At 48.2% G+C, this 18,899-nt stretch overlaps 1 protein-coding gene across 3 annotated transcripts in view; it reads left to right on the top strand.

Moving 5' to 3' along the window:
• slka (STE20-like kinase a) overlaps positions 1–17,784 on the top strand; it is a 54,812-nt gene extending 37,028 nt beyond the window's left edge. The window contains exons 9-19 of one of the 3 annotated variants that reach the window (XM_064317161.1): positions 669–1,697; positions 1,900–2,030; positions 2,564–2,687; positions 3,017–3,196; positions 7,576–7,647; positions 9,634–9,763; positions 10,767–10,891; positions 11,231–11,419; positions 12,878–13,003; positions 13,309–13,422; positions 15,400–17,784. In XM_064317161.1, coding sequence (XP_064173231.1) covers positions 669–1,697; positions 1,900–2,030; positions 2,564–2,687; positions 3,017–3,196; positions 7,576–7,647; positions 9,634–9,763; positions 10,767–10,891; positions 11,231–11,419; positions 12,878–13,003; positions 13,309–13,422; positions 15,400–15,546 — 2,367 coding nt within the window. In that variant the 3' untranslated portion in view covers positions 15,547–17,784. Of the gene's footprint in view, positions 1–668; positions 1,698–1,899; positions 2,031–2,563; positions 2,688–3,016; positions 3,197–6,556; positions 6,650–7,575; positions 7,648–9,633; positions 9,764–10,766; positions 10,892–11,230; positions 11,420–12,877; positions 13,004–13,308; positions 13,423–15,399 lie in introns of all 3 variants that reach the window. The other 2 variants (XM_064317160.1, XM_064317162.1) reach the window with 2 other exon arrangements.
• The last annotated feature ends 1,115 nt before the right edge of the window (positions 17,785–18,899 follow it).

Here is an 18,899-nt window from a genome sequence, read left to right as displayed (position 1 = left end):
CAAATGGGTTAGAGCGACTGTATCTGTAGCTAACAGTCAGAGTCCGTAGCAGTGTAGCAGGAAGAAGCTTTACTCTTGGCTTATGTAGACGAGAGCAAGTGTAGCGTTAGCTAGCATGCTAGCAGTACCTGCTGTCTCTGAATCGAGACCAAGTGTAGCGTTAGCTAGCATGCTAGCAGTACCTGCTGTCTCTGAATTGAGACCAAGTGTAGCGTTAGCTAGCATGCTAGCAGTATCTGCTGTCTCTGAATCGAGACCAAGTGTAGCGTTAGCTAGCATGCTAGCAGTATCTGCTGTCTCTGAATCGAGACCAAGTGTAGCGTTAGCTAGCATGCTAGCAGTATCTGCTGTCTCTGAATCGAGACCAAGTGTAGCGTTAGCTATTGAAGGCATGTGGCGAGTGAAGCTTCTGTCGCCTATAACTTCTGCTTCAGAGCATCAGAGGGAAAACAGGTGAAATTTCAATGGGCAGCACAGTCATTGCATTTTAAAATGGCACCGAAATGAAGCAGCGAAATCTGTGTTGTGATTCGGTCTGGTAGGACTACTATCCGGGGAACCGGTGCCGTAGTGGTACTGGGTTTCGGTACCCGTTCTTGGTCTTATGTAGCCTCCCTGGTGGCATGTGTGCGTGTAACGCTCGGGCCGTACGTTTGCGCCCCCTGCAGGCCGTGCCCGGGCACAAGCGCGCCCCGTCGGACGGCAGCGTCGGGAGCTCGGAGGACGAGAAGCTGTCGCAGTCCGCCTCCATCCTGGAGTCCGTCTCGGAGAAGGCGGAGCCGGACGTCTCCAGCGACAGGCTGTCGGACGAGGGCATCGGCGCCAGCGAGCCGGAGCACGGCGAGAGCGACGCCGGGAACGAGGCCGCCGGGGAGGGGGCGGAGCCCGCCGGGGAGGGGGCGGAGCCCGCCGGGGAGGGGGCGGAGCCAGACGCCGGGCCGGCTCCGGGTCCGAGCGACCGGGCCGAGGCGCAGGCCGCTCCGGAGGGAGTGGGAGAGGAGGAGAAGAAGAGCGAGCCCCAGGAGGAGAGGACTCCAGAGGTCCCGGCGGAGGAAGGGAGGGGGGCTCCTGCACAGGAGGGGGCTGAGGGTGAGGGTGAGGAGCCCTCAGCTTTGGGAGCGAAGGGCAGCCCTGCCAAAGGAGCCACGGAGGGTCCCAGCACCACGCCCAGCCAGGAGGACCAGGAGGAAGCGTCCAAGGAGAAGGGGGAGGAGGAGCAGAAACCTTCAGAAGAGGAGGTCAGCGTGAGGGAGGCAGCTCCAGCAGAGGGTGGGGCTGAGGCTCCTGGGGGCGGAGCCAAAGCTGCGGAGGAGGCAGCCCCGCCTCCCAGCGAGCCCCCTGGGCTGGCCCAGGTGACTATCACCGTGACCGAGCCGGAGAAGAGCCCGGAGGAGGCTACCCCGGCCCCCACCCCAGCCGGAGAGAAGGTGCCGGAAGAGGAGGCAGAGAACGCAGAGGTGAAAGAAGAGGTGAAGGAAGAGGAAGAAAAAGCGAAGGAGACTGAGGCGGTGAAAGTGGAGAAAGTGGCTTGGGTGGTGGAGGAGGAGAGGGCCGCGCCGGTGGAGAAGGAGAAAGAGAAAGAGAAGGATTCGGACTCCGGCAGCAGCTCCACGACCGAAAACAACAACGCGGACACGAACCTGTCCATCTCCAGCTTCCTCAGCAAGAACAAGGAGACCGGCTCCGTGTCCATCCAGGTAACGCCCCCGTCTGGCCTCCTCTGGGCCTGCGTTTGAGACCCGGCTATAATTACGTTACATTACACTCTGTTAGCTGAGCGGCTTACAGAACGTAGCGAGTAAGAACGCTGAAACAGGCTGATTGTGGAGAGCAGGGTGTTGGGCCGGTGTGTGTGGGCATTGGCCGGATTGAGCATAGGCTCCATCTTTCCCCGCGCAGGACACCAAGCGGCAGAAGAAGACCCTGAAGAAGACCCGTAAGTTCATGGTGGACGGCGTGGAGGTCAGCGTCACCACGTCCAAGATCGTGACGGACCACGACACCAAAAACGAAGAGATGAGGTTCCTCAGGTATGAAGTTACGCTGTGGAATTAAAGAGAAAAGTTCATGGATTTGAAATCCCTGTTCAACTGCATCACTGTGTAAATCCATGCATAAGTCAGTGTGTAAATGAGTGCATAAATCAGTGTGTAAATGGGTGCATAAATCAGTGTGTAAACGAGTGCGTAAATCAGTGTCTAAATGAGTGCGTAAATCAGTGTGTAAATGAGTGCGTACATCAGTGCGTACATGAGTGCGTAAATCTGTGTAAATTTGTGCGTAAATCGGTGCGTAAATCAGTGTGTAAATCAGTGTGAATGAGTGTGTAAATCAGTGCCTAAATGAATGTGTAAATCAGTGTGTAAACGAGTGCATAAATCAGTGTATAAATTTGTGCATAAATCAGTGTGTAAATGAGTGCATAAATCAGTGTGTAAATCAGTGCCTAAATGAGTGTGTAAATCAGTGTGTAAATGAGTGCATAAATCAGTGGATAAATCAGTGTGTAAATGAGTGTAAATCAGTGGATAAGACGGTGCTGTTGGCGGCTGTGCTCTGGCAGGCGGCAGGAGCTGCGGGAGCTGAGGCTGCTGCAGCGGGAGGAGCAGAAAGCGCAGCAGCAGCTCAGCAACAAGCTGGAGCAGCAGAAGGAGCACATCTTCCGCCGCTTCGAGCAGGAGATGACGGTGAGTCCCCCTCCGCATCCTCAGAACTACATTTCCCATGAGCCTCCGCTCTTACCCCGTGTGTTTATACCATATTTGTAGAACAGGAATTTCCTCATTTTGTGGCAGACTTGCCAGAAATGCATTTACAAACTGTCTGCTGTGATGTCAGCGTTATTCCTATTAAAATGCCCTCATTATAGATCCAGTGGCTTGTAGATAGCTCCCTGTTGAAAGGGCCTTTCCCACTCCTAACTGAATAACGTGGATTTAAAAAGTACTGAAGTATACCTATTGGTTATGAAGCCATAAACGGTCTTGACGGCTGTGCCTTCCCATGAACCCCTCAGGGTAAGAAGCGGCAGTACGACCAGGAGGTGGAGAACCTGGAGAAGCAGCAGAAGCAGACCATCGAGCGGCTGGAGCAGGAGCACACCAGCCGGCTGCGGGACGAGGCCAAGCGCATCAAGGCCGAGCAGGACAAGGAGCTGTCCAAGTTCCAGAGCGTGATGAAGAACCGCCGGAAAGAGGTGGGGAACCGCCTAACGGAGCTGTGGGACACGCCCACACTGCTGTAGGACACGCCCACACTGCTGTAGGACACGCCCACACTGCTGTAGGACACGCCCACACTGCTGTAGGACACGCCCAACACTGCTACAGGACACGCCTACACTGCTGTAGGACACGCCCACACTGCCATAGGACACACCCAACACTGCTGCAGGACACGCCCACACTGCTGTAGGACACGCCCAACACTGCTGCAGGACACGCCCACACTGCTGTAGGACACGCCCAACACTGCTGCAGGACACGCCCACACTGCTGTAGGACACGCCCACACTGCTGTAGGACACGCCCACACTGCTGTAGGACACGCCCAACACTGCTACAGGACACGCCCTCACTGCTGTAGGACACGCCCAACACTGCTGCAGGACACGCCCACCACGCTGTATGACACGCCCAACACTGCTGCAGGACATGCCCACACTGCCGTAGGGCACGCCCACACTGCCATAGGACACGCCCAACACTGCTGCAGGACACGCCCACCACGCTGTATGACACGCCCACACTGCCGTAGGACAAGCCCGCATGCTGTATGACACACCCACACTGCCATAGGACACGCCCAACACTGCTGCAGGACACGCCCACATGCTGTATGACACGCCCACACTGCTGTAAGACACGCCCACACTGCCGTAGGACACGCCCAACACTGCTGCAGGACACGCCCACACTGCTGTAAGACACGCCCACACTGCCATAGGGCACGCCCACACTGCTGTATGACACACCCACACTGCTGTAAGACACGCCCACACTGCCGTAGGGCACGCCCACACTGCTGTAAGACACGCCCACACTGCTGTATGACACACCCACACTGCCGTAGGGCACGCTGGTTGTTGCCATATTGATGGGTCTTAGGCTGCTGTAATCTCTGCTTTCTGGTGCTGGCTCTCTTAATTCCTCATTATCACCGCTGCCTCAGTGCCACACCTCTCCCTGCCTCGCTGTTATCCGATCGCTAAGCACTCTGGGTGGTAATACAGCTGAAGGTGTAAAAGAGGTGACCGCTCGCCCTCAGATCCAGGGGCCTGGCTGTTCCGCAGCTGTTCATTGGCCGGTCTGAGACTTCATGAACCGCTGATGTAGGTGGAGCTTCCATATGCCTGCAGTCATTGGCTCATTTTCCTGTGTGGTGCATTACGATTGGTTCAGATCAGAGTCATTGCTGGTACATGACAGCCCCACATATTCTGGGGTTCATGAACGCTCACCCTTATATCGTACAGTTTTAACCTGAAACTGACAGAAATATTGTGAAGTAGTATTTAGATGGTGATGTTTTGAAGCGTCACTTCAGTCACTGCGTCATTTAATTAGTAAGATTTGTCCTAGTTTCTGCTGTTGCTTCTCATATGGACCGCTGTACCTTACTTACGTTTTGGGGCGCAAACTGGTTTGAGGGTGTTTCTGGGGAGACTGAGCAGCCGTGTGTCCTCGGCTGTGATGCATGCGCTTCAGTTCCTCCGCACCGTTGAGATTTTAACAGGACGTATGAGTGGCGGCAGGTGTGTGTCCTGTTCAATTGCGTTAGCCTCAAGATAATATTGGGGTTGTATCAGCATCGGCCAATAAACTTGCAGCTCCTTTCTCTGTACGGGCCAATGAGTTGAGATTACGGCTGCTATGGTAACGCTGCATGCGTGCGCCAGAGAGGTGAAAGATGCTGTAAATTAAGAAAGTTCAGAAAGTTTCATAGTCATCTGAACCTCTTTATATATTTTTTTATTTTTAAGCTTTACTGGCATTTTTCCTTCATCGGCGAATATCTGTTCTCATCTGCTTCTATTAATATGGAAACTGGTTTGCAGTTTGCATGTGTGCTATAATATAAAACATCAGCCACTACGGCTAGACTACTGCTACATACCTGTTTTTGATATCGATCCCAGAATGCCTTGCGTTCCTAACTGGCTTGCAGTGTGGAAACACGGGAAGCAGAGTAATCTGCTCTTGCCTGGTTGTGTGATTCAGGAACACCTACATGTTCTGGGGTGGTGTGGAGCAAGGTTTCTCTGATACAAGCGCTACCATTACACACAGGCCTATTATAATAAATGCATGGCTTTCACTCAGGATTGGCTGGACTGTCTGCTAATCTAAAATGAATATGGCAACAACAGTGAGTGACAGCTCTTGTTATTAGCATTATGCAGCTAGATATTTGTTTTTGTCAGGAGAATTTGTCAAATGTTCTGTGTTTATTTGTTTATGTAAAATTTTTATGTTTATGTAAAAATCTTAGCACTGTTATGCTAGTGCAGTTAGCTTATGCAGATAAGTATTTGTATAACACTGTCTAATAGTCATACTTGCTGTTTTTGATGCTGTAGTTCTTTTGGAATGTGCTGTATTTCATGTGCATGTGTGGTAACGGGAACTCGTACGGTGTGTGGGGGTGTGCGATCTGGTTATGGTGGTGGGATGGTATGGAAAGCCAAAAGGGTCATATTTCTCCTGGTTTTCCCTGGAATCTTAATTCTAAAAATACATCGCCTGCCATTGTAACATAATCGAGTGGTGTTTATTTTTGCGTGGTGGCGTTTTATTAACGGCGGATGACGTATTTTAGGAATTGAGACACCGGGGAAAACCAGGCGAATTGTGACCCTCTTGGCTTTCCATAGGATGGTGCTGTCAGCTCTTCAAGACTTGGGTTCATCTGGCAAAAAAAAACCTTACCGTGATTGAAGGCTTATCTCCCCTCCCTGCCTCTCCCGTCCTCTCTGTAGTCAGGTGCACGCTGACATATCATTGGACAGCACGACCCAACGAATCACGTGCCAGGATTTGAATTGCGATAATAAATCTGTTGTAAATCTGCACTGGCAAAGGCATCTCAGCTAAGGTGGGATGCCGGCTGCTGGAACAGGAGAAACTGCAGCCGTCTGCACTCCTGTGCACAGTGGAGAGTGTTACTGTGCACCCGCGACCGTTCACAAGAGCGCTTTGGACTCCTCCTCCAAAGAGCTGGGGCTGTAGGACTGGCTTTGGCGTTAACAGGTTAACATCTTCCCTTCCGCGACTCTACGGTCGAAACCCTAACGCTGACTAAGCTCTTCCCGGGAATCGGTTGCTCCCTTCATTTCCGGAACGTTCCTCCTCTTCCTCCTGGGATCTTTCCTTCCAGAGGTGATCGGGGTTTGATTCTGCGGCGGTGATCGGACGCTTTTCTGTCTCTGCGGCGCTGTTTCGGGGAGTAACGGCACTGAGCCGTGTAACCGGGCTGCTCTGCGCTTTTCCGTCTAACATGGCCGCCGTGACAGACGCCTGTGAGGCTCTTTCCCACGGTCTGCGTGCTCACGCTGTAGGTGAAGCAGGAAGTGAGCCAGTCGCCCAAACACATGAGGAGAGATCTCATGAAACGGATAAAGGAAGACCTGTCAGTCCAGCAGCACGAAGAGGTAAAGCCCTGCCTTTCCCAGCCTCCTTAACTACGCTCTTCTACGCTCAATTACGCTCTTCTTCAGCTCAGCTGCACTCTTCTCCTGCTCAACTATGCTCTTCTCCAGCTCAACTATGCTCTTCTCCAGCTCAACTATGCTCTTCTCCTGCTCAACTACGCTCTTCTACGCTCAACCACGCTCTTCTCCCACTCAACTACGCTCTTCTCCCACTCAACTACGCTCTTATCCAGCTCAACTATGCTCTTCTCCTGCTCAACTACGCTCTTCTACGCTCAACTGTGATCTTCTCCAGCTCAACTACGCTCTTCTCCAGCTCAGCTACGCTCTTATTAAGTTCAGCCACGCTCCTCTACACTCAACTACGCTGTTCTCCAGCTCAGCTACGTTCTTCTCCTGCATAACTACGCTCTTCTCCAGCTCAACTACGCTCTTCTCCAGCTCAACTACGCTCTTCTCCAACAAAACTACGCTCCTCTCCCGCTCATCTACGCTCTTCTCCCCTTCCAAGAGTCCCCTCATTTCACATGCGTTCATCTGTCTGCACGTTCTTAAATGAGCTTAACGAACCTCGGCAGGGGTCCCCGGAGGTGTAATATCGCATATTGCGCTGGTAGGTCAGGGGCCGGCCTATCGGTCGGCAGGCCGGTTACTAACTGCACCGCACGCCTGCACGTTTACCGCCGCGTGGAAAGACTGACGCCGGATAACCGCGACGCTAACCGAGCGAGTAGACCCCGAAGAGCTCCTGACCGGAACCTTCCCGCGCTTCTGTCCCAGCATTCCCAGCTCCCCGTCCCACCTCCAGTCCCCAGGTGTATGTGGTGCTGTGTGGAGGGGTGGGAGTGGGCGAGGGGGGGGGGGGGCTGGTCCTGGTTTTCAGCACGGTGCTGATTTCGGGGAGTCCCGTCTCTTCTGACCCGCAGGCCGTGGCCCAGGTTATGGTACAGTCTTTTCAGGTGTCCTCGTGCACTCTCTTCAACGCTCAGATGCAGGATGTAAGTGGCACCCTTCCCTCTTCCCTCCCCCCTCTCTCCCTCTCTCCCCCCTCTCTCTCTCTCTCCCTCCCTCTCTCAGGGCTCACATGTGCTCTTCTCTGGTTCAGCACTGAATGTGTTGCCTTGTGTGCAAAAAAAAAAAAGTTTCACTATGTGTGGGCTAAGTGGAAAACCAAAGATGCAGGACCAGAATGTCCATCAATTTTATTCATTTTTATTGCAGCTGCTTCTTATTATTTATTTTTGCCACACTAAACTGGCTTGGGTCAAAAAAAGTTACTCTTACGCCAATAAATAGATTTTTTGAAGTGACTAGAAGCGATTGTTGGGATGAAGGAGTGCATCATTTTAGTGTCTCTGATATTCCTGTCCTGTCCCCTGACTAAAGCTCTGATGAAGGCATTTTTGCCTACTGGTTATATTAAAACTGGAGCGCAAAAGTTGGAGAGTCAGATAGTCAGATAAATCATCTTGAGTGGTGATGCCGAGATCTGCCTCAGCAATGCTGCCCAAATCAGCCCCAGCAGTGCTGCCCAAATTAGTCCCAGCAATGGCAAGCGCTAAAAATGAAGATGGCACATGTGAGCAAAGCCGTGTTGTTTTGGAGTGCTGTCACTGGTTGTTGCAGTGGCCTTTTGCAAACATTGCAAACATTTTTCCTCCTAAAAAATGTTTGAATATTTTCTACAAACGTTTCTTCAGTCGCACCGATCTCTGTCCCACTGGCTCGACGTTCAGCTGAAAGTTGACGATGGATTATAATTAAGAATGGGATTATCGCTCTGTCCTTGGGACTCATTTTGAGTTCAGCCTTTGACTTGATCGGCTTGGCTTTTTTCTCACTATCTTTGGTCCTGTGAAATCCAGAACATGCTCTACAGAATGCAGCCATGACAATATCAAATGACATTTGTGTCATTAAGTCTGAATGCTAAAACTAGGCGAGTTTTACTGTGGTAGCTCATGCATCATTTTGCTACGTTTCAGCCACCCATGAAGCCACCATATGCATAACTGTGTGGGGTGTGCCTCGTGTGGCGTAGCCCGTAGAGCGCTTTCCATATGCTCATTGCGAACCGCGACGTCGACGGTTCGAGTCCGACCGCCGACCTTTGTCGCACGTCTCTCCCTCTCTCTCCTCCTAGTTTTTCCTGTCTCTCTACACTGATCTATCAAATAAAGCTGAAAAAGCACACAAAAAACATGAGTCTGTGCGATGCTATCACTTCTTTAAATGTAAGAGATTTACTCCAAGCTCGAGTCACTGAGTTATTGCCGTGATTCACTCTTTATGATAAAGTTCCTCTTTATCCACTTGCTCTTCAGCATAGCCACGTTTATTGTGAATGATATACCCACTGAGTCTGATTTTAACAGACCACGTGCTTTTTTCACATTTAAATGTGAGTTCCTGAAGAAAAATTGACTATTATTGATGTCAGAAATATAAAATAGTTTGATTTTAAAATATATAACATTCTATTTTATAATAAAAATAAAGTATTTTACAGTTTGATATAAAATAGCCGGAAAACAAGATTCCTCAGCATTGACTAAAAAAAAAAAAGCCTCAAAAGGTGGAGCAAATAAGACAACACAAACATACTCTGCTTGTGGATTTGGGTGGGTAAGAAAAGTCTAGTATTTCAATAATCATGTTTAACAACTGAAGGAAGAGAGTGAATGTAGTGAGTTTCAATATTGTGAGTTCCGGTTCTATTCTACGATGAGCTACTCTTAAAATGTATTTTAAAACTGTTAGCCTAAAGTTCCTTACTGCCTCTCTTCGTTCATCATGAACTGAGTGTCTTTTTGGTTTCTGAATGCAGTCATTTGTCTGGCCTGTTTGTGATGATGTTTGGCTTGTTACTGGGAGAACTTGTGTGTTTTTGGCTTGCTGTTCTGGGAGGCTCTAGTGCGATGAGTATTTCAGGAGAGGGTGCTAACATCTTTGTTCTGTCCGTCCGTCCGTCCGTCCGTCCTCAGGAGCAGGAATTTCTGCAGAAGCAGCAGCAGGAGCTGGACAGTGCTCTGAAGAAGATCATCCAGCAGCACAAGCACGAGATCGCCACCATTGAACGCGACTGCCTCAACCACAAACAGCAGCTGCTCAGAGGTCAGGGGTCAAATGCAGCTCACCAGGATGTTCAGTGGCTTATGGTTTTCTGAAATGCCATCCTTCATGCCTGATTTATACTTCGTCACACAACCCCTTTGACAAGTGTCGCATGACAATAAATTTTAACACTTTTTTTCAGTGTCATGCACCTCTAAAATTTTGTTATGTCGCAGAACTTACATACTTTGTCACATAGTGTTGATTGGACAGCCAGATGGAACATCGCAATTCATTGTCATGGATACGTAATTACTTCCGGTTTATCTGAGTGACAGACCACCTTCTTTTTCTCATTTGCATCATTTTTTAAAAAGTAGATATTAAATTTATTTCTCCCGTGTTTCTCTGTAATTTCACTGGGCGCCGCAACGTTTTCACACACATAAACATCAGCGGTTTGGCGCCTCGTTACCATAGAGACAACAGAACCCTCTCCACAGCCCTTCGCCGAAGTATGAATGCAAAATGTCGTGCGACACTTGTCTCACATTGAAACGTGTTAAACCGCTTTGTGGATATGAATTAAATAATAGTTACAGTAGGTTTTTTTTTCCAAAATTGTATGTGTTCTTGATAATGTAGTAGATATTTCTTAATTCTCTTCTCCTCACTAGTTCAGTATTTGTCTTAAATTATTTAATATAACAAGTAATATTTAATAATTTACCATGTATTTGATTACACAACTTTATTATCACATTTGTTTGATATATTGTTGTAATAAATTACGTATATGTATGCTTGTGCATGTCTGTGTTTGTGTGCTTGTGCATGTGTGTGTGTGTGTGTGTGTGCCTGTGTGCACGAATGTGTGTGTGTGTGTGTGTGTGCATGAATGCGTGTGTGTGTGTATGTGTGTGCATGGGTGCGTGCGTGTGTATGTGTGTGCATGTGTATGAATGCGTGTGTGTGCGTGTGTGCTTGTGTGTGTGCATGGGTGCGTTTGTGTGTGTGTATGTGCGTGTATGCGTGTCCACATGTATGTGTTCTGTCTCTCCAGCCCGTGAAGCAGCCATGTGGGAGCTGGAAGAGCGCCACCTGCAGGAGAAGCACCAGCTGTTCAAGCAGCAGCTGAAGGATCAGTACTTCATGCAGAGGCACCAGCTGCTGAAGAGGCACGAGAAGGTGAGCCAGAGGAACTGCTGTGTATATATGACCCTGCTGTATGGAGAATATAATGAGGATGTACAGCCCTGCTGTATAGAGAATATAATGAGGATATGCAGCCCTGCGTTATAGAGAACATAATGGGCAGAATTCAGCAGTGGTATCACCTTGTAGAAAAGAGAGAAGCTCCACCTATCATGAACCAGACTGTTAAAAACCAATAGAAAAACTTCAATGTCACTGGGTGGATGCTTTCTGCCTGCGCTTCCCCAGTCTCTGTGGGAATGGCCAGGAAGTGGTGAGAAGTACAGGTGGGCTGTAGGAAGTGAGCTGGGTCTTCCTTCCTGTCGCGCGCAGGAAATGGAGCAGATGCAGAGGTACAACCAGAGGCTGGTGGAGGAGATGAAGAACAGGCAGGCCCAGGAGAGAGGCCGCCTGCCCAAGATCCAGCGCAGCGAGGCCAAGACGCGCATGGCCATGTTCAAAAAGAGCCTGCGCATCACCTCCACGGGCACGCCCGAGCAGGACCGCGAGAAGATCAAACAGGTTGGCCGTCCTGCCTTTACTCTAGCGGCCACTAGAGGCCACGTTCAGTACAGCATGCATATATTACTCACTTTCAGAAAGCTTCTCTCCAGTAATGTTTGCCCAGGAAATGGGAGAGTCTGTTAATATGCTTCAGTGTGCTTTGCTGTGTTAATATGCCTCAGTGTGACTGGCTGTGTTAGTACGGCTCAGTGTAACTGGCTGTGTTAGTATGCCTCAGTGTGACTGGCTGTGTTAGTACGGCTCAGTGTGACTGGCTGTGTTAGTACGCCTCAGTGTGACTGGGTGTGTTAATACGCCTCAGTGTGACTGGGTGAGTTAGTATGCCTCAGTGTGACTGGGTGAGTTAGTATGCCTCAGTGTGACTGGGTGTGTTAATATGCCTCAGTGTGACTCGCCGTGTTAGTACACCTCAGTGTGACTGGGTGTGTTAATATGCCTCAGTGTGACTAGGTGTGTTAATATACCTCAGTGTGACTCGCTGTGTTAGTATGCCTCAGTGTGACTGGGTGTGTTAATACGCCTCAGTGTGACTCGCTGTGTTAGTACGCCTCAGTGTGACTGGGTGTGTTAATACGCCTCAGTGTGACTGGGTGAGTTAGTATGCCTCAGTGTGACTGGGTGTGTTAGTATGCCTCAGTGTGACTGGGTGAGTTAATATGCCTCAGTGTGACTGGCTGTGTTAGTACGCCTCAGTGTGACTGGGTGTGTTAATACGCCTCAGTGTGACTGGGTGAGTTAGTATGCCTCAGTGTGACTGGGTGAGTTAGTATGCCTCAGTGTGACTGGGTGTGTTAATATGCCTCAGTGTGACTGGCTGTGTTAGTATGCCTCAGTGTGACTGGGTGTGTTAGTATGCCTCAGTGTGACTGGGTGTGTTAATATGCCTCAGTGTGACTGGGTGAGTTAGTATGCCTCAGTGTGACTGGGTGAGTTAATATGCCTCAGTGTGACTGGGTGTGTTAGTATGCCTCAGTGTGACTGGGTGTGTTAATATGCCTCAGTGTGACTGGCTGTGTTAATATGCCTCAGTGTGACTGGCTGTGTTAATATGCCTCAGTGTGACTGGGTGGGTTAATATGCCTCAGTGTGACTGGCTGTGTTAGTATGCCCCAGTGTGACTGGCTGTGTTAGTATGCCTCAGTGTGACTGGCTGTGTTAGTATGCCTCAGTGTGACTGGGTGTGTTAATATGCCTCAGTGTGACTGGCTGTGTTAGTATGCCTCAGTGTGACTGGGTGTGTTAGTATGCCTCAGTGTGACTGGGTGTGTTAATATGCCTCAGTGTGACTGGCTGTGTTAATATGCCTCAGTGTGACTGGGTGTGTTAATATGCTTCAGTGTGCTTTGCTGTGTTAATATGCCTCAGTGTGACTGGCTGTGTTAGTATGCCTCAGTGTGACTGGGTGTGTTAGTATGCCTCAGTGTGACTGGGTGGGGTTGTTGTATTTGTGCACAGTTTGCGGTGCAGGAGGAGAAGAGGCAGAAAAATGAGAGGCTTCACCAGCATCAGAAACATGAGAACCAGATGAGAGATCTGCAGCTGCAGTGTGACGCCAACGCCAGGGAGCTGCAGCAGCTACAGGTACAGAGCACTGTCTGTGTGTGTCTGTGTGTGTAAGAGCAAGTGTGTGAGAGAGGGTGTGTGTGTGTCTGTGTGGTGAGAGAGAGAGTGTGTGTGCATGTGTGCTTGCGTGTGTGTGTGTGTGTGTGCGTGCCTGTGTGCGTGTATGTGGGTGTGTGCGTGTGTGAGAGAGACAGAGAGAGAGAGTGTGTGTTTGTGCGCGCGTGTGTGTGTGTGTGTGCGCGTGCGCGTGTGTGTGTGTGTGTGTGTGTGCAAGCGAGCAAGTGTAGGAAACTGGTTTAATGGTGTTTATGGTCTGGTCACAGAATGAGAAGTGCCACCTCCTGATCGAGCACGAGACGCAGAAGCTGAAGGAGCTGGACGAGGAGCACAGCCAGGAGCTGAAGGAGTGGAGGGACAAGCTCCGCCCCCGGAAGAAGGTGAGAGATCCAGGGACCCCGCACAGGGCATTCACTCAGGACTAAAGGCACAGGGCATTCACTCAGGACTAAAGGCACAGGGCATTCACTCAGGACTAAAGGCACAGGGCATTCACTCAGGACTAAAGGCACAGGGCATTCACTCAGGGACCCCGCACAGGGCATTCACTCAGGACTAAAGGCACAGGGCATTCACTCAGGACTAAAGGCACAGGGCATTCACTCAGGACTAAAGGCACAGGGCATTCACTCAGGGACCCCGCACAGGGCATTCACTCAGGACTAAAGGCACAGGGCATTCACTCAGGACTAAAGGCACAGGGCATTCACTCAGGACTAAAGGCACAGGGCATTCACTCAGGACTAAAGGCACAGGGCCTTCACTCAGGACTAAAGGCACAGGGCATTCACTCAGGACTAAAGGCACAGGGCATTCACTCAGGGACCCCGCACAGGGCATTCACTCAGGACTAAAGGCACAGGGCATTCACTCAGGACTAAAGGCACAGGGCCTTCACTCAGGACTAAAGGCACAGGGCATTCACTCAGGACTAAAGGCACAGGGCCTTCACTCAGGACTAAAGGCACAGGGCATTCACTCAGGACTAAAGGCACAGGGCATTCACTCAGGACTAAAGGCACAGGGCATTCACTCAGGACTAAGGCACAGGGCATTCACTCAGGACTAAAGGCACAGGGCATTCACTCAGGACTAAAGGCACAGGGCATTCACTCAGGACTAAAAGCACAGGGCATTCACTCAGGACTAAAAGCACAGGGCATTCACTCAGGACTAAAGGCACAGGGCATTCACTCAGGACTAAAGGCACAGGGCATTCACTCAGGGACCCCGCACAGGGCATTCACTCAGGACTAAAAGCACAGGGCATTCGCTCAGGACTAAAGGCACAGGGCATTCACTCAGGACTAAAGGCACAGGGCATTCACTCAGGACTAAAGGCACAGGGCATTCACTCAGGACTAAAGGCACAGGGCATTCACTCAGGGACCCCGCACAGGGCATTCACTCAGGACTAAAGGCACAGGGCATTCACTCAGGACTAAAGGCACAGGGCATTCACTCAGGACTAAAAGCACAGGGCATTCACTCAGGACTAAAGGCACAGGGCATTCACTCAGGACTAAAGGCACAGGGCATTCACTCAGGACTAAAGGCACAGGGCATTCACTCAGGACTAAAGGCACAGGGCATTCACTCAGGACTAAAGGCACAGGGCATTCACTCAGGACTAAAGGCACAGGGCATTCACTCAGGACTAAAGGCACAGGGCATTCACTCAGGACTAAAGGCACAGGGCATTCACTCAGGACTAAAGGCACAGGGCATTCACTCAGGACTAAAAGCACAGGGCATTCACTCAGGACTAAAAGCACAGGGCATTCACTCAGGACTAAAGGCACAGGGCATTCACTCAGGACTAAAGGCACAGGGCATTCACTCAGAGACCCCGCACAGGGCATTCACTCAGGACTAAAAGCACAGGGCATTCGCTCAGGACTAAAGGCACAGGGCATTCACTCAGGACTAAAGGCACAGGGCATTCACTCAGGACTAAAGGCACAGGGCATTCACTCAGGACTAAAGGCACAGGGCATTCACTCAGGGACCCCGCACAGGGCATTCACTCAGGGACCCCGCACAGGGCATTCACTCAGGACTAAAGGCACAGGGCCTTCACTCAGGACTAAAGGCACTATTTCATTTTAAAAATATTCAGGGCATCACAAATTCCTGACCCCAAATAAGCATATGTAGGAAAACATGGGTAGCATTGTTTTGGAACATTCTTTGTTTATTTTGTTTGTAACATAATGATAGTATGTAATTATAACTCATTTTGATATTGCTAGTTTTGGGCATGTGTTTTTATGAAGGTATACTGTGTGTCAGTAACTTTGCTTGTTGATGAGGTCGTGTTACAGTGAGATGTAATCCTGTCGTTGGGGTCTCTGCAGGCCCTGGAGGAGGAGTTCGCGCGGAAGCTTCAGGAACAGGAAGTGTTCTTCAAGATGAGCGGGGAGTCGGAGTGCCTTAACCCCTCCGCCCAGAGCCGCGTCTCCAAATTCTACCCCGTGCCCAGCGTGCACTCGTCCGGCTCGTAACGCGGCCGGACCGGGACGGGCGTGCTGGGACGCGCTGTGGACTCCCGAAAATAACGCCCCGCCTTCCACCTCCTTGCCGGGGGACAATCGCAGCGCCCGCCATTCTGCTAACCGGGCGAATCGGGCGGGCCGCATTTTATACGGAATGAAGTTACTGAAGCCTCACTGTTGCCTTGCTTTTCTCTCTGTGTGTAATCCTCTCTACCCTGCTTCAGTCTGAAAGCAAATATCCAGCTTCAGCGAGTAGTAGTGTTTCCGTTCTTTCCCTGCTTGTTTCTGGGACGGTGTTTCCAAACGTATTCACCTGCAGTTTTGTGTTAAAGCTTTCACAGCAGCTCAAGTGTTACAATGATTTTTTAGGATTGACAGACTGTACTTTAGATGTCTCCTCCATAAGGAACCCAGTGCCTAAAATTTAAAGGATTCCATGATTCAGCTTTTTTACACAAGCTTGCTCCAAGTCCACTGCTGCTCAGATTCCCCCCGATTTATTTGCACTAAAAGCGGTTGGAATTTGTACAAATGGCATACAGTTTTATATTTAACATACGGTGGTGCTTGAATGAATTCTGAGGCAGTTGAATGCCATATATCTGCTTCAGCACAGTAGAATGTACCTTTGGTGAACTATGAAGTGCACATTTATAAGATGAGTCTTGAGGTCATGATTTATTTTATAAGCATTTAATAATCATTCTCAAATAAAGGATGGAACTCTCCTGAGAGATTATTGAATGAGTTAAAAGAATGCTGCATGGGTTTGAGTATCACTGTCTGTGGCTTTCCTCCAGTTTGTATCGGATATCATAACTGCTTATACTGTGTGTGTGCGCACATGCGTGTGTGTGTCTTTTTGTCATTCTTTAAGCTTTTGGTAGTGGTTATATCTTTTTTATACTTTGAAAGTTAACATAGTTTTTGTTGTTTTTTTAGAGTCTAGTTACTTTAAATTATCATTTCAGGCACAGGGTTTCTTTTGTGTTATGCAGTTGGACTTTATAAATTAAGGTAATGACATAGGCAAGAATTTTATTAGGTTTTTGGAAATGAGACACACACAAACACACGCATACACACACAACTGTTAATATCAAGGAATGTATTTCTGCAGTCATATCGTGCACTGTTGCTGTTAGGTGAACTGAGAATATGCAGTATTTATCTCAGCTAGGGGCGAAACACAACCCGGTCATGTTTAAACTCTTTATTCAGTTCATGTTACAATTTACAATATACACCTTTGAACCATATTTTTCCCTACCCTTACTCTATATTTTTAGACATTTCATTTCCAAATGTATTAAATCATACAGTGCATGATTTTCTGTTTGTTTCCCCCCGATTTATAGTCAGTTATTAATTCTTAATTTAATGAAATTATATCTGATCTTTCTCATGATTATTAATAGTTAGCCTTAAATTTCCTGAAATTGATTGACAGGTCTGCATCTGCATAGCTAAAATTATGTAATTGCCTCATGTGAATCTCTGTCACTTTGGACATTTTTGGTGGACCTGTTTGAGGGATTCTCTCCGTGGAAATCTAAATTCAGTTGGATTCTGTAATTAAGGTTTAATTCTCAGATTCTGTCAGTGTAATGTAATTAACATTCTGGGTGTAATGTTCGTTAGCTCTTCATTTCATATGGTAACAGTTGTGCAAAGGTTCTTATTTTCTGAGGTTTTTTCTGTGCGATAAGCTTTACTGGATTTGCAATGCTATAGTATTTTTTTATTTATTTTATTTTTTTTTTTTTTAACAATAGGAATTTCCTGGCAAAAGTAAGCAGCCCATTTGTACATGACGTGCAATATATGTTGTCATGAACTGATCATGTCCCTGAATGGCCATGTTCATTTTTGCAGAGTCTTGCGGGTTGGAGTGAGTAGTCATGCACTACAGATCCCAGAGGTCTCTGTTTCCCACCAGTGAAATCCTGTTCATTAGTGCCCTTGCACATACAAGCGCATTGCAAGTCCTGCCATTGCAAAGGGTCGCATTTTAAACCGTATGGCATGTACTGGTGTGACTTTAGTTTGGCAACAATCTGCAGTGTGTTCAATACGAAGCGTTTCATTTGACACTAGTGTGCAAACTGTAAAAGTATGTCATTTGAATGTGTAAAATTAAAGAATTTTACCCTGGAGATCATATGCATTTTCAAGATCAGGTGATTTGTATTTAAAACACTTCCGTAGATTGCTATTACTGTACTGTAAATAAAACATTTATATTTACACGGAGTCTCTGCACTGGCTTAATGTACAGTGATGATGTCATCACTTATACAGTTTCACTGAAAAGACCGAACCAGGCTTGTTGAACAAGGTCGCGTTTATCTCTGCCCAGTCTGTGTATGTTTTTGCAGTCATGCACAAATTGTTGCAGTGATATCAGTATTGACCAATAGCTTGAAATGATCTGTATCGGCCTGATGCTAAAATGATAGCCGGTATGCAGGTAGAACACTGGCTACATGCACCAGAAAGGTGATGCATTTCATGGGCTGTTGATGCTGCATATTAAGTGGAAAAATGGCCTAATCATAGTTATCTGAACCTCTGAGTAACTTTATATTTATCATTTTACCGGTCAAACTCACAAGCAAAGCTACAGCCATTCAGCAGTTCTTTCTATTCATACTCCGCTGAATACTGAAGGATTTTAAATATTTTGTTGTACAAATACACGTTACATTTTCCTTCATAATTTGATGTTTGTGCACATCTGCTTCTTTCATGAACGGAAGCTTGGCTGTAATTTGCATTTGTGCTATGATGGAAAAGTGGAAGTCCTGGTGTTGGCCAGTATAGCCCTCTGAATATCAGTTAATGACATCTGCCCCAGAATGTCTCTGTTCTGCATCCTTTTTAATTTTGAACCGACCATGAAACGGTGACCCTCCAGCCAATGTACTCTCCTGGGGACAAACAGGCCAATGCTGGTTGTCAGGCTAACGTCAAAGCTGCATTGAAGTGAGAGTTAAAGGAGACAGTTTTATATTCTGTGAGTGTGCCAGAATGACTACTGTTGCCTTCAATAGCAATGCAAACTGCTCCACTCCAACAGAGACAAACCATCTAATCGCCTAACACTGAGCTGGAAATGTACAATATTTTAGAAATACTGTTCTGAAATGGAACTTGCGTAGGTTTTTTTAAAATATAAATTAATTGTACCTCCTTTAGGTTAAAAACAAGATGAGTAGAGCTAAGGGATTCAGTGAATCCATTCAGAGAACATCTGCGCTCAACGGTTTTCATTAAGATGAGGCTAAAAATTCAAACATTTCTTCAAAAAAAATCCCATTCCTTTAATCCAGTCCGATCCAAAAACCGTTCTATTAAACCAA

Source organism: Anguilla rostrata, chromosome 18, assembly GCF_018555375.3.
Source record: "Anguilla rostrata isolate EN2019 chromosome 18, ASM1855537v3, whole genome shotgun sequence".
In the NCBI taxonomy this organism is placed as follows: Eukaryota; Metazoa; Chordata; class Actinopteri; order Anguilliformes; family Anguillidae; genus Anguilla; species Anguilla rostrata.
This window is presented reverse-complemented; position numbering and strand designations above follow the sequence as displayed.